Raw genomic sequence first — 14,517 nt, 5'->3', positions numbered from 1 at the left:
TCTGGCTTCTTCCTTTTCTTGGGGTGGGGGTGGGGGGAGCTTGAGGTAAGCACGCAGGGGAGGGCCCTTGGCCTGCTCATGTTTGCTGTGGTGTGAGGGGGCAGGGAAGAGTGTGTGCGGGACACTTTCTCCACTGCACACGCCGTTTGCAACACTATGCAATCTGCCAAAATCCCCAGTTAGGCCATGCCCTTATAAGGAAGGATAACATCTAGCCTGCAGAGTTCTGGTGAACTGGAAACCCTCCTCAGCATTGGTCCTCATAAAGGTGCAGTATCATCGTGCCTGAAGGTAAGGGCCATCGTAACTCGGCAGTGGAGTATCTGCTGTCTTGGGAAGGACCCAGGTACAATCCCCAGGTAGAGCTAGGAGAGACTTCCTGTTTGAAACCTTGGAGAGATGCCGCCAATCAGTGTAGACAATACTGAGCCGTATGGGCCAATGATCTGACCTACTATAAGACCGTGCTTCCTATGCATGAAATGCTTCTTGCTAGGGCAACCAGGTTCTTCACATGGCCTGCTTCAGAGCATGTGCAGAGTGGCTTGGGGGATGAAGCTTGCTGTTGTTCAGGCAGAGGACCACTATAGGTGGAAGTCTGGGTATAATAACATAAGAAGAGCCTGCTGGATCAAGCCAGTGGCCCATCTAGTCCAGCATCCTGTCTCAGTGGCCAACCAGAAATATGCAAGCAGGATTTGTGTGCAGCAACAGTGCTGTCTCCTTGTGTGGTTTCCAGCAACTAGTGTTCAGAAACATAATGCTTCCATCAGGGTTAGTAGCCTTGAATTTGTCTTGATCTTTTAAAACTCCAAATTGGTAGCTGTTACTACTTGGAATCAGAATTGTAGAGTTGGAAGGAGCTTATAAGGCCTTTTGAGTCCACTGCATGCTCCAGGTCGGAATCCAGCTTAAAGTGTCCCTGACAGGTGGCTGTCCAGCTGCCTCCAGTGTTAGAGAGCCTGCCACCTCCCTAGGTAACCGGTCCCCCTATTGTATCAAATCAAAGTCTGGCTTCCTGTAGGTTGAGCCCATTATTCCATGTCCTGCACTCTGGGATGATTGAGAAGAGATCCTGGCCCTAATCTGTGTGGCAGCCTTTCATGTACTTGAAGAGTGCTCTCATATCTCCCCTCAGTCTTCTCAAGGCTAAACATGCCCAGTTCTTTCAGTCTCTCATAAGGCTTTGTTTCCAGTCCTCTGATCATCCTCGTCGTCCTCTGAACCCGTTCCAGTTTGTCTACATCCTTCTTAAAGTGCAATGTCCAGAACTGGACACAGTACTCAAGATGAGGCCTAACCAGCGCTGAATAGAGGGGAACCAATACTTCATGTGATTTGGAAACTACTTCTGTTAATGCAGCCTAAGATAGCATTTGACTTTTTTGCAGCCACATCATACTGTTGGCTCATATTCAGCTTGTGATCAATGACAATCCAAGATTCTTCTCGCATGTATTGTTGAGCCAAGTATCCACCATCTTATAACTGCATTCCATTTTTTTGCCCCCTTGGTGTAGAACTTTGCACTTATCCCTATTAAATTTCATTCTTTTGCTTTCAGCCCAATACTCCAGCCTATCAAGATCCCTTTGAATTTTGTTTCTGTCTTCCACGGTATTAGCTATTCCTCCCAATTCTGTATAATTGGGTCCAGGGCCTAACCGTGTGGTACCTGCTCGTTACCTCCCCCCAGTTTGAGAAGGAACCATTGATAAGCCCTCTTTGAGCGCAATTACGTAGCCAACTGTGGATCCATCTGATAGTTGTTCCATCCAGGCCACATTTAGCTAGCTTGCTAATCAGGACATCATGGCGCACTTTGTCTGTACTGAAGTCAAGATATATTGTGTACACATTCACTTGTAGGAGTAAATTCGATAGTTCAATCATGCATTGTGTGAAGAAGTGCTTGCTTTTGTCTGGCCTATATATTTCAACATTCAGCTATGTTGGATGTCCACTAATTCTAGTGTTATGAGAAAGGGAGAAAAATGTTTCTCTATCCACTTTCTCCTACCGTGCATAATTTTTCACCTCTTATCAGGTCTCTCTTCTTACCTTACTTGCCTTTTCTCTAAGCCCCAAATGCCGCAACCTTTCCTCATAGGGGAGTTGCTCCACCCCCTTGATCATTGGGGTTGCCCTTTTCTGGGTAATGGGCAACCTATGACTGAATTGAAGAGATGAACTTTTTTTGAATTGGGATTCATAGCTGATGGATTTACATGAATCATTCTTAAAACTAATACTGCCCACCCAATGAACTGAAGAAATCCTCCAGATGTTTTCTGGACTCCACCTCCCATCATCCATGACCACTGACCAGGCTGGCTGTGTTTGATGGGAGTTGGAGTCTCATAACATCAGGATGGCCACAGATGGACCCCATCCTGCACTGAAGGGTGACGGGGCAAATTTGTGGGAAATTTGCCATACCAGTGGTCTCTCTGTATGATGGCTAAATGAGACCTGCAGTCTGAGAAACTGCCCGAATGCTGTTGCTGGGGCCAGTCAGTAGGGGATGGGTGCTGGCTTTGTTACTGGCCAGCAATATATCATCATCTATGATTGCAGACCCTCCCCTTCCCTGGGACCTTCTTTGGCAGGGGCCATTCTTGTTTACAGGCCCCTGCTAACACCTCAAATGGCTCTGCAGTAGCATGAATAGGCCACCTAATAAAGATATGATTCTAGAGACTAGTCCCTGCAACAGAATCAGATGCTAACTCTTCTGCACATCTACTCATGCAATCCTATTTCAGGGGTTCTCTTGTTCATCCTGTACAGTGTTCTCTGCCAGCAATGCCCTTCTGCTTTATAGATGGGCAAACAGCTCTGCCGTCCCTGCACAAAAGAAGAAATGGACAAATTGGACATCAGAAACTGCGACATTCAGAAACCCCCTAGAAGAACATACCAGACTCTCCCAGGATGCTCCACATCAATTGCAAAGTGGGTTTCTTTTACCGAGTGGCATTAGCAGGGCCATTTTTACATTGTTTAAATTATAAACAAATACATTTTAAAAACAAAGTAAGATCTGACTAAGAAACATAACAGCCAAAGTGGGCCCATCTAATCCAGCATATCCGATTCTCACAGTGGCCAACCAGCAGGGGTATAGCTGTCCAGGGACTTGGGGGCAGCTTAGACACCTTGCTTTTGGGGGGAGCAGAGTCCCTATGTTTCCAGTATCCTATGAGCCAATCAGCATGAAAGGGGAGTGTGTTAGTCACTGAGAAGAGTCCTCTAGCTTGCTTATTTGCTCTTTCCTGCTGATTGGATCCAATCAGAGTGAAAGGAGGCAAGTCAGCCAATGAGAATACTCTTCTCAGTCGCTTTCATGCTGATTGGCTCATAAAGGTCTGTTGTTGTGGGAGAAGATGTATTAACAAGGATCTCATTCTCAACCCAGCATCAAAAAAGGGGAGGTGTGGCTTTGGCTACCATGCCTCCTGAATTTGCCACTACACTACCGCCAATCAATGTCCCAAAGGGAATCCCCCCCAAAGCAGGACCTGACCGCAGTAGCAGCAGTATTTGCTTCCTACTTGTGATTCCCAGCAACTGGCATTTAGGGACATGCTACCTCTGAGAGTGGCAAGCGAACACAGCCTTTATGGCAAGTAGCCACTGATACCTTTATGCTTTATGGATTTGTCTAATCCTGTTTTAAGGCCCCCTCCCCTTACTTGCCTTTTCTTCTCAACTACCCTTCCCCCCAATCGCACCTGCGCAAAACTCTGATTCCTCCACACTTGTGGGGCTAATGTCAGTTTGGGGAGGAGAGTGAGGGGAAAGATCTAAGGAACTCGGAAGCTGGACAGGATGTGTGAGTCTACTATTTTTACAGCGCTGCTTAGAGGAAGGCAATGGTGAACCACCTCTGATACATAATGAGAAGACATGATTCAGAATTGTGGAAGGAAAAACTTCCCAGGCAAATAGAGGTGCTCCAAAGAACAGAGTTTATTGCTACAAAGACCAGAAGCGCTGATGGGAAACAGCAGGTGCAAACCAAACTGAAGACCCACTAGACAATGCATCATTTTTATAAAGGAATTTTTACATCATACATCCAAACTTTTCATGTCCATGTCCAGTCCCCTTCCCATCAGCTGATATTTTTGCATAGATCTTGAACTGTTTGGATCCTCATATGATACATTTAGACCTGATTGCCACCCTGCGGACACTAAAGAATCATAAAGGTCACCAAACATTTTTACATCAAAATTTCTTCATACTTTGCATCTCTTTATGCTACACGAGCAATAATAACTGCTGGTCAGGCTTCACTGCAGACTCCAAGCATCTGTTAATTTCATTTTTAATCATTCACATAGTTCCTTAAAATGTTATTCATAGCATTGCATTTTAGCAATACAAACAATCTTTGTCTTTACTCGTCTTAAAAACCATGAGTTAAGAGTTTTCTTTCAAAGACAGAAGCCCTAAAATCATGCAACCAATTATACATCAGAAATCTCCTTCCTCACTAGAAAAGACCATAATGCTGGGGGAAAACAGAAGGGAGTAGAAAAAGAGGAAGGCCAAACAAGAGATGGATGGATTCCATAAAGAAAGCCACAGACCTAAACTTACAAGATCTGAACAGGGTGGTTCAGAACAGATGCTGTTGGAGGTCACTGATTCATAGGGTCGCCATAAGTCGTAGTCGACTTGAAAGGACATAACACACACACAAAGACAGAAAAATGCAATGAATTTGTAATTAGTTAATTAATGGCCTTCACTGGTCCTGGAAGATCCTAATAATTTTACACCAGTGGCAAATGTCCCCTTTCTGGGCAAGGTTCTTGAGAGGGTGGTTGCCAACCAAATCAAGATACTCTTGGAGACAGATTTTCTAGATCCATTTCAGTCAGGATTCAGGCCTGGGTTTGGTATGGAAACTGGCGTGGTCACCCTGTACGATGACCTGTGACAGGAGAGAGACAAATGATCCTATTATTCTTTCCTTGATCTTTCAGTGGCTTTTGATACCATTGACCATGGTATCCTTTTGGGCAACTGTCTGAGATGGGTGATGAGGGCACAGCATTGTGTTGATTGTGTTCTTACTTGGGTGGCCAGCTCCAGAAAATGGTTCTTGCGAACCATTGCTCAACTCTGTGGGTTCTTTGGTATGGGATGGTGCAGAGGCCAGTTCTGTCCCCCATGTTGTTTAACATCTACATGAAAAATGGGGTCATGGACTTACAAGATCTGAACAGGGTGGTTCATGACAGATGGTATTGGAAGTCGCTGATTCATAGGGTCGCCATAAGTCGAAATCGACTTGGAGGCACATAACAACAGCAACAACAAATGGTAATGTTAGCCCCGAAGGCTTCCATCGGCTTTAGTACGCATGCTCGCGATCTGTAAGCCCCATGAGAAGCACTTCCGTGCATGCGCAGTGGGAGTAATTGGTCCCGGTCGGCGGGTCAGTGCCCGGGAAGCGGCCGAGAAGGAGAGGAGAGGACAGGAGGCGGCTGCAGGGTAAGCGGGCCCCGGAGGCCGCGAGACAGAGGGAGGGACCGACCCCCCTCCTCCCCACCCTCTCCCCCCTTGGGTGCTTCTGGAGGCGTCCGGGTGACGTCACGAACCGGGCATTGCGTCACGCAGTCCCACCCCGCGAAGGCGATCTTGGGGCTCGCGTCAGCCCCCCTCCGCGCTCTGCTTCGGTGCGATTTCCCTCTGAGACTGCCGGTTGCCTTCGCTGCCAGGGGACGGGGGCCCCGCTTGGCTGGCTTGTGCTTCCCCGGTTGGACGGCGGCCTGGTGGGGCGGGTCAGAGTCCTGCCTGGGGAGCCACAGAGGAAGAGGCAGCGGCGGCACCTCCGTCCGATAGCTCCCCGGCCGGGAGGCGGGCGAGTGGGAAGCAGCCCCTGGGCTAAGGGCGCTCCGCTGGTGGGGAGGAAACGGCCGCGCTACCTCGCAGGGCTGTTGTCAAGAGGCACCCTTGAGCTCTTTGGAGGAAAGGAAGGGAAGGGAAGGGAGGGCGCGATATCACTTGCCTGGGCCTTTCTGGGCGCGGCTCCGCTTCCCGCTCCCGGCTGGAAGACTGGAGCTGCCCCGGAGTCCAGGGCCGGGCTGGGGCGAGCTAGATGTGTCCTGGAGGGGAAGCGCAGCGCGGGCCGGAGCCAGTGGCCCTCCTCAGCCTCTGCTGAAGCGGATCTCTTCTTCCCTCCTCCTGTGATGGAGTGGGGGCTCCTGTAAGGCTCCCCTGGACCCGGAGTTGCCTGCTGGCCCTCCCGCCTGGCAAGCGAGAGCCCCGTGGCGGGTTTCCTTCGCCTCTGGGACGGGGCGGCGCGGCTGGCCCCTTGCGGGCTGATCCGGCCGAGGCGCTGGGCCTTGCAAGGCCAGTCAGGCCAGGTGAACCTCCTTGGAAGAGTCGCAAAGCCCCGCAGGGTGGCTGTGGAAGGCTGCCCTCGGGGTAGGCAGTCTCCCGCCTGCAGCTGGTGAGGGGCCCTGAAGCGCCGGCTGAGGCCAAGGCCTAGACAGGCTGCCAGAGAAACGCTTTCAGGGCTGCCCCTTCTGCGGCCCAGCCTTGGGGAGGTCAGGCCACTGTTGACCCTCCCTGCGCGGAGCTGAGGGCGGCGACGGGGCCGCTGCAGCCTGAAGAGGACGAGAAATGAGGCGGGCTTCAAGCCCAGCAGCCCCCCCCCCCCCCCGCTCAAGTAGAGCTCTTTGGCTACTCAGCAATGTTCACAGTTTGCCCTCCATCCCTCTTGGCATAAGTTCCCCTGTGCCCTCCAGCATCTTGGAGCCTGGCATGGTGGCAGCGGCTGCAGTTTCTCCCCATGCGCACACACACACACACACACACACACACTTTTAATGTTTTTTTTTAAAATATATATACTGTTTTGGCATTTGTAAACTGCACTACATTCAGCAACTCCTCAAGCATGTATGTAATGTAAATGTACTGCCTTCAAGTAGATTCCGCTTATGGCAACCCTATGAATACGGTTTTCATGAGGCTGAGAGGCAGTGACTGGCCCAAGGTCACGCAGTGAGCTTCATGGCTGTGTGGGGATTCGAACCCTGGTCTCCCAGGCCGTAGTCCAACACCTTAATGTAACCACTATGCCACACTGCCTCTCTAAGCATGTATAGAAGTAACATAATACAAACATGCATGTAAACACACCCAGTATAATTGTATCCCAGTTCTTGCTTTATGATGTATTGAATGAAGAATGCTCCCTCCTCCTGCTCGATGAATGTGTGTTTGCTCCACTAGCTGGGGGACCCCTTTCCCCTCCTTTAAGAACAGAAGAAGAGCCTGCTGGATCAGGCCAGTGGCCCATCTAGTCCAGCATCCTGTTCTCACAGTGGCCAACCAGGTGCCTGGGGGAAGCCCGCAATTAGGACCCGAGTGCAAGAACACTCTCCCCTCCTGAGGCTTCTGGCAACTGGTTTTCAGAAGCATGCTGCCTCTGACTAGGGTGGCACAGCACAGCCACCACAGCTAATAGCCATTGATAGCCCTGTCCTCCATGAATTTGTCTAATCTTCTTTTAAAGCCATCCAAGCTGGTGGCCATTACTGCATCTTGTGGGAGCAAATTCCATAGTTTAACTATGCGCCAAGTAAAGAAGTACTTCCTTTTGTCTGTCCTGAATCTTCCAACATTCAGCTTCTTTGAATGTCCACGAGTTCTAGTATTATGAGAGAGGGAGAAGAACTTTTCTCTATCCACTTTCTCAATGCCATGCATAATTTTATACACTTCTATCATGTCTCCTCTGACCCGCCTTTTCTCTAAACTAAAAAGCCCCAAATGCTGCAACCTTTCCTCGTAAGGGAGTCGCTCCATCCCCTTGATCATTCTGGTTGCCCTCTTCTGAACCTTTTCCAACTCTATAATATCCTTTTTGAGATGAGGCGACCAGAACTGTACACAGTATTCCAAATGCGGCCACACCATAGATTTATACAACGGCATTATGATATCGGCTGTTTTATTTTCAGTACCTTTCCTAATTATCCCTAGCATGGAATTTGCCTTTTTCACAGCTGCTGCACACTGGGTCAACATTTTCATCGTGCTGTCCACTACAACCCCGAGGTCTCTCTCCTGGTCGGTCACCGCCAGTTCAGACCCCATGAGCGTATATGTGAAATTCAGATTTTTTTTCACTCTCTCATGCCCGGGTAGCCTTCAGGGAGAGCCTTTGCTCAGTCAGCCAAACAGGGAAACAAACAGCCACGCTCTGTGTCGCTTCATGCCTCATGCCAGACTGAGCCAGGAAGAAACATCTGTTTTCATGGGTGGGGGAAGAGGGGGTTCTTTAACCTTCTGAAAGTTGGAGGTTCAAGGGATGGAATGTCCTGCTTGACTCAGCAGAGAGACCGGGCTGGGCATGGTTCACAAGTGCTGGATGGGGCTGTTCTTGGAGACTGCAGGGAAGAGATCTCCAGAGCTCTGGTCCCAAGCTGGCCCGCTCCTGTACCCAGTTCTCATGCAATGCTGTTTGATCTAGAACAAGATGGCGGACACCAGCCGGCCGCAGCGGAAGATGTCACGGGCTGGGGAGAGCTTATACTGTGTCCTGGGGCTGGAAAAGGGGGCTTCCTCAGAAGACATCAAGAAGGCATACAGGTAGGGTACCTGTTCCAGGCCATGCCAAGCTCTGCTCTCTGGCTTGAAGTGGTCCTCTCAACGGACTCTCTTCCCCACCCCACCCCCACACAACTGACAATAGCACAGCTGGGTCTGGGCTCTCTGAATCTAATTTAAATGCTCTTTAACATCTACGTGAAACCGCTGGGTGAGGTCATCCGGAGATTTGGAGTACAATGTCATCAATATGCTGATGACACACAACTCTTCTTCATTATTATTACTACTCTTTATTTTTACCCCGCCCTTTTTCCAAAACTGGAACTCAGGGCGGCTTACAAATAAAAACCACACATAGGTAAAAAACATACAAAAATATACAATTAAAATAGAATTAAACTATTTGCGACATTAAAACCATGAAACATACACTTAAGATACTAAGACAATTTAAAACATTAAGAATAGGACCATAGAACAATACAACAGACCTTATGAGGCCCTATCTTAAACAGCTTCTAGTCCAAAAGCCTGTTGGAATAAAAAAGTCTTTGCCTGCCGACGGAAGGATAGCAAGGAAGGGGCCATTCGTGCTTCCCTAGGAAGACTGTTCCAGAACCTGGGGGCAGCCACCGAGAAGGCCCTATCTCGCGTCCCCACCAATCGCACTTGCGAAGGTGTTGGGACTGAGAGAAGGGCCTCTCCTGAGGATCTCAACACCCGGGTAGGCTCATATGGGGAGATACGGTCTGACAAATAACTCTATCTCTCTCCACCACCTGACTGCAGGGAAGCTCACCCTAAACTGGTGCCTGGAGGCTGTGAAGGGCAGGATGTGGGTTAACAAACTGAAACTTAATCCAGACAAGACGGAAGTGTTGTTGGTCAAGGGGATAGCTGCACCAGAGACAGGGCAGCAACCTGTTCTGGACGGGGTCACACTCCCCTTGAAGGAGCAGGTTTGCAGTTTGGGAGTACTCCTAGATCCTGCTGCTTGAAACATCATTCATTCATTCATTCATTCTTAATTTGTATACCGCCTTTCTACATCACTGCACTCAAGGTGGTTTACAACCATAGAAATGACAAAAATATACAGAAGTAATTATACTATCATCCTATAATACTACAAAATATAACATAATACAAAATAAGCTTAAACAAATCTTACAAAAATACACAATATTACATATACAAGTGTTGCACCAATACATATTACCGTTAAATCAGGTGGCTGCGGTAGCCAGGAGTGCTTTTTGCCAACTCAAACAGGTCTACCAGCTGTGCCCATTCCTGGAAGCAGTTGACTTGGCCACAGTGACACATGCACTGGTGAGGCTGATTACTATAACACGCTCTACGTGCGGCTGCCTTTGAAAACAGTTCAGAAATTGCAGTTGGTTCAAAACGAGGCAGCCAGAATGTTAACTGGATTGCAATGTGGGGATCATATCACCCCTGTGCTTTACTGACTCCACTGGCTCCCAATTTGTTTCTGGGCCCAGTTCAAAGTCCTGGTTTTGACCTTTCAATCCTTCAACAGTCTTAGACCAATGTAGCTGAGCGACCGCTTATGCCCACATATATCTGCCTGTGATTTAAGATCAGCTGCCTCTGTTGTCCTCCATGTGCCTGGAATGAAAATGTTGACTGGCAGGCATGTGGGAGAGGGCCTTTTCAGCCATGGCCCCAAGCTCTGGGATACCCTAGCCCAAGAAGCCTGCTCTGCTCCTCCCTGATAGCGGTCCAGAGACTTCTGAAAACCGTCTTGTTCCAGAGAGCCTTTGGGAGGGACTGAAGGTGTACCCTGAAAACTGATTTTATTTTCCCTCTTTTTTTTTAGTTTTGCCTCTTTGGTCCCCTTTAATATCATTCTTCCAAATTTCTTAATTGTATTTTTATGTATTTTATTGTGTTTTTATTTGCTGGGTATGATGTCATTGTGAGCCGCCCTGAGTGCCCTACTGAAGGGTAGAAGGGCTCGATAGACATATTTTAAATCAATCAATCAATTGGCGATGCCGGACCTCATGGGGCTCACCTTGCTATGGCCGTTGTGCCAGAGGGTTTGCCAGTCGGACCGCACCCCCACCCCCACCCCGAGTTTGCTACTTGCTTCCCCAGGAGACACCCAGCCCAAGAGGAGATTGGGACCCATGGTCATGCAGAAGACCCTGGGTTCAATTCCTGGCAGCATTTCCAGGCAGGCTGGGAGAGATTCCTGGCTGAAAATCCTGGAGAGCTGCCCCCAGCCAGCCCAGCGAATGCACAGCGGGTGGCCTGACTCTGCACAAAGCAGCTGCCTCTGTCGCCCACTGTAGAGAGAGCTGCTGCCCTGCCGGTCTCTGGGAGAGGGCAGAGGGCATTCATGCTGGGGGTGATGTACTTCCCATGCCCCCGCCCCTCCACCCTCAGGAAACTGGCTCTGAAGTACCACCCGGATAAGAACCCCGAGAACCCCGAAGCGGCAGAGAAGTTCAAGGAGATCAACAGCGCCAACACGACCCTCAGCGACGAGAACAAGCGCCGGATCTATGACGAGTATGGCTCGATGGGCCTCTACATCTCTGAGCAGTTTGGGGAGGAGAGCGTCAAGTACTACTTCCTCATGTCCAAGTGGTGGTTCAAGGTGGGTGGTGGCTGTGGGGGGAGCGGGAGCAAGCCCCCGTCTGGGCACAGCGCAGGAGCCAGGAGCTCTAGCCCTCCAGGGGAGGAGAAGGGACTAGTGCTGCAGGCCGGCTGATCTCCACACGGTGCCCCTCTCCCCAGCCGCTGATGGTGTGCTGCAGCTTCCTTACGTGCTGCTGTTGCTGCTGCTGCTGCTGCTTCTGTTGTGGGAAGTGCCGTCCACCTGAGGACGAGGAGCCCTACAAGTACGTCAACCCTGAAGACCTGGAGGCCCAGATCCGTGCTGAGGATGAAGGTGAGGGTGTAGGCTGGGTGAGGCAGGGACTAAAGGTTTGGCTCATCCTTGAAACCGAGCGTGGCTGTCTGTGGGGAAAGGCAGAGGGAGCCACGGCTGTGCCACCTGCCGCTTCGTCCAGGACACGCAGGTGGGGGGCCGGCAGTCAAGGGCTTCGTGGTGGGGAACCGGTGCTCTTTTACTGCAAGGATGATGGTGGCCCTGACTGGTGCCTCTGGCATGCCCTGCCTGTTTTCCTCCAGGAGTTGGCGCCATCCGAATGCAGCCCACTCCCAGCGCCTCATTGCACACCTCAGATGAGAGGCGGCCATGCAAGCCCTGACCCGTAAGCCCAGCAGCAGCCCCTGGTCGGGGAGGGGGCATCTCTCGACTTTCAAAGGGGGGGCACTGTGGGGGGCTCCTGTCCTCTTACTCTAGCACCAGCCGGAGCTGCTCCTTCCGAGGCCCTTGGGCAGGGACCACCCCCCAGCCTGGGCCAAGGATGTGGCTCCTTTCTTGGGGAGGGGCAGGATGTGGGCTGTCTTGGCCTGACTCTGAGGAAGCTCAGACCCTGAAGCCCACTTAACCCCTGGGCATGCAGCCCACAAAGCCCCAAATGTAAGGCTGGGGGTGTGTGTCTCATTTGCCCAGTTACCAGCCAGCTGGCACAGTGATGTCGGTGAGTAGTGCACCCGATTCTTCAAACAGGGGAGGTCAAGTGGCAATCCCCTCCGCCCATCGGGTGCTTTTCAAGTTGAAGCTGCAGTGGAATGCTCCATGAGCCCAGAGTTGCTGCTGGTCTCTCCCCCTGTTGGGGGGGGGAGGAGAAGTTTGGCCTTTTGCTTCCTGCTGGCCCTGCCCTGGTGCTGAGGCTGCCTCTGGGGGTTGCCTGGCCTTGTGGCATCACAGCTGTGGCTTGGAGCGTGAGAGGGGCCACCCTGCTTGCAGCTGCTCGCTCTCCCCCCGCAGCCCGCCTGCCTTCCTCCAGCTTAGCTATCAGTCCAGTTCATAGCATTGGAAGAGGCTGCTCAGGAACAGGGTCCACCTCCAAAGATCATCACAACTGTTTCAGGCAGGAGCGTCTGCGCAGGCCTAGCCCTCGCCCCCTGCAGGGCACAGCCCCCTGCAGGGCACAGCCCCCTTTGGTAGCGCCCCCTGCTTCCCTGCGGGGCTGCTCATCTCTCTCCTTTCTCTTCCCTTCAGATTTCCAGCTGCCGGTCACAGCACAGCCCTCCCCTTCTGCATCCATTCCAGAGAACACCCCCTCAGGGCCAGATGGCCAAGTAAGGCCTGCCGTTGGACTCCGGGCAGAGGACACCCCTGGAACTGCGATGCACCGGAGTTCTCACAAAACATGGGGGGTCTGAACCCCGCACCCCTCCCAGCGTCATCATGGATCTTCTCAGGGGACACAGCCAAAGGCTTGCTCAATGCTGGCAGAGGAGGAGGATCAGCACTGGAGCCACCCTCCTTCCCTCTGATGGAAAGCCAAGGACTTTTGGGCACGCCCTCCCTTCCCCAGAGGATGGGCCCAGTGGCCACTTGGCCGGCTGTCCTTCAGTTCAGGAATGGAAGAGGGGGAAATGGAGGAAGGCTGGGGAGGGGGGGTTGACAATCAGCAGCCCCTTGGTGTTCCTCCTTCCCACCCTCACCTGTGGCCAAAGTATCCTGTCACTCTAGGCGGGGCGGTCCCAGGCCCCAGTGCGGGGGTTTGCTGGGGAAGGCGATGCTGGGCTCTCTGCCACTGTGCCAGGCGGGGCAAACACCTGCCTTGCCTGTTCCGGGGAGCTGGGACAGCTCTGCTGTCCTGTGCGTTGGTGCCAAATTGCATTTGAGGGTGGGGGGGCAGGGCTGTAGCCCCCCTCCCTCCCTGGTGACTTTGGAGGCTCTCTCTGCCTCTGACGCTCTCCAGCTGCTGCTCGAGTGCCTTTGGTCACTGAGTGGGAGCCTGGCCCCTCCAGCTCCCTCCCCTTGCCCCCTTTGTGGGGGGCAGGGCCTTTCTCAGCACTGTGACCAGGCCTTTGCTTGGGGCTTTATCGACACCATTAAATGTTTCTGAAGGAGGGAGGCACTTTTCTGCAGCCAGGCCGGCCTCCAGCCTGTCTGTCTGCCTTTTTCACAAGACTACAACCCAAAGGGACCTTTGCCTAGCGCAGCGCAGCGCAATGCTGGACGACGCAGCAAGGGACTTTTCTCTCTCTCACACACACACACACACAGAGCTTTGACGTTGGGATTCCCTCCCTCGGGCGGAGGCGGTAGAGTCCCCAGGCAGCTCAGGTTGTGTTCGCCCGCTGGCTGCCAGCCTGGTGTCGCCGCCTTCCTCGGAGGCTGGCCAGTCCAGCTGCTCGGCCCCCTAACTCCTCCCTCCGTAACAGCAGGGGCTTGGTTCCCGGCCGTGCTTGCAAAGGGCTTAGGAGAGGGAGGGGGCGCAGTGGAAGAGACAGGCAGGCAGAAGGGCCGCAGGCTCAATCCTTGCCATGGCTGCCCATTTGACCAGCCAAGTAATTTTAGAGCATTGATTTAATTAGGGTAATAAAAAAGTACTTCAATCATCAACAGGCTTGATATTTATGCTGATGGGTTAACTGGGATTGTCAGAGGCCCACGAACTCTGGCTGGCCTTCATAACCACCCCAACGGTTGTGGTTGGCAGGCCTATCTCCTCCCCCAAGGAGTAGGGAATGATCATCATCCCCCCAACCCCTCTGCCCCTTTTTGAAAAAAAATTACATACCAGCACCAATACATGAAAGCGTATTTCCAATCTCCCTGGTCTGCTTTGTGCCTTCAAAGCTATTGCATGTTCCATTCTCCTGTTCCAGATTTGAGGTTAGGTGGGGAAGGTCCTCTCTGAAATGCCGCCATACAGTTGCTGAGCCACCCCACCCCAGCTCCATGCAGCCAATGAGGGTTAGTGGCAACAGGCCTGGCTTCAGCCCCTGGGCTGGTGCCGTGGGGAAAATGGGGCCCGCCAGGACTGATGCCAGTCACCTTAGCAGCCTTTCTTCTGCTTATCAACATGTTGCAGTTGG

At 51.8% G+C, this 14,517-nt stretch overlaps 1 protein-coding gene across 2 annotated transcripts; it reads left to right on the top strand.

Annotated features, from left to right (window-relative positions):
- Window positions 1-5,398: 5,398 nt before the first annotated feature.
- Window positions 5,399-14,041, top strand: DNAJC5G (DnaJ heat shock protein family (Hsp40) member C5 gamma). 2 transcript variants are annotated; one of them, XM_061625974.1, is made up of 6 exons: window positions 5,402-5,508; window positions 8,501-8,619; window positions 10,996-11,209; window positions 11,350-11,503; window positions 11,746-11,828; window positions 12,686-12,775. In XM_061625974.1, the coding sequence occupies exons 1-5, from the start codon at window positions 5,419-5,421 to the stop codon at window positions 11,823-11,825; spliced, it is 657 nt and encodes a 218-aa protein (XP_061481958.1). In that variant the 5' UTR covers window positions 5,402-5,418; the 3' UTR covers window positions 11,826-11,828; window positions 12,686-12,775. The 2 variants fall into 2 exon arrangements, with proteins under 2 accessions (XP_061481957.1, XP_061481958.1); XM_061625973.1 differs by lacking the exon at window positions 11,746-11,828 and having other exon boundaries at window positions 5,399-5,508; window positions 12,686-14,041.
- Window positions 14,042-14,517: the final 476 nt, after the last annotated feature.

This window comes from Rhineura floridana, chromosome 4, assembly GCF_030035675.1.
Source record: "Rhineura floridana isolate rRhiFlo1 chromosome 4, rRhiFlo1.hap2, whole genome shotgun sequence".
In the NCBI taxonomy this organism is placed as follows: Eukaryota; Metazoa; Chordata; class Lepidosauria; order Squamata; family Rhineuridae; genus Rhineura; species Rhineura floridana.
This window is presented reverse-complemented; position numbering and strand designations above follow the sequence as displayed.

Excerpts from the sequence above, each read along its gene's own strand:
- DNAJC5G (XM_061625973.1), top strand. The coding sequence starts at position 5,419 with ATGCGCAGTGGGAGTAATTGGTCCCGGTCGGCGGGTCAGTGCCCGGGA. Across the intron at positions 8,620-10,995 it reads GACATCAAGAAGGCATACAG|GAAACTGGCTCTGAAGTACC; the intron begins GTAGGGTACCTG and ends CTCCACCCTCAG. Across the intron at positions 11,210-11,349 it reads TGTCCAAGTGGTGGTTCAAG|CCGCTGATGGTGTGCTGCAG; the intron begins GTGGGTGGTGGC and ends CCCTCTCCCCAG.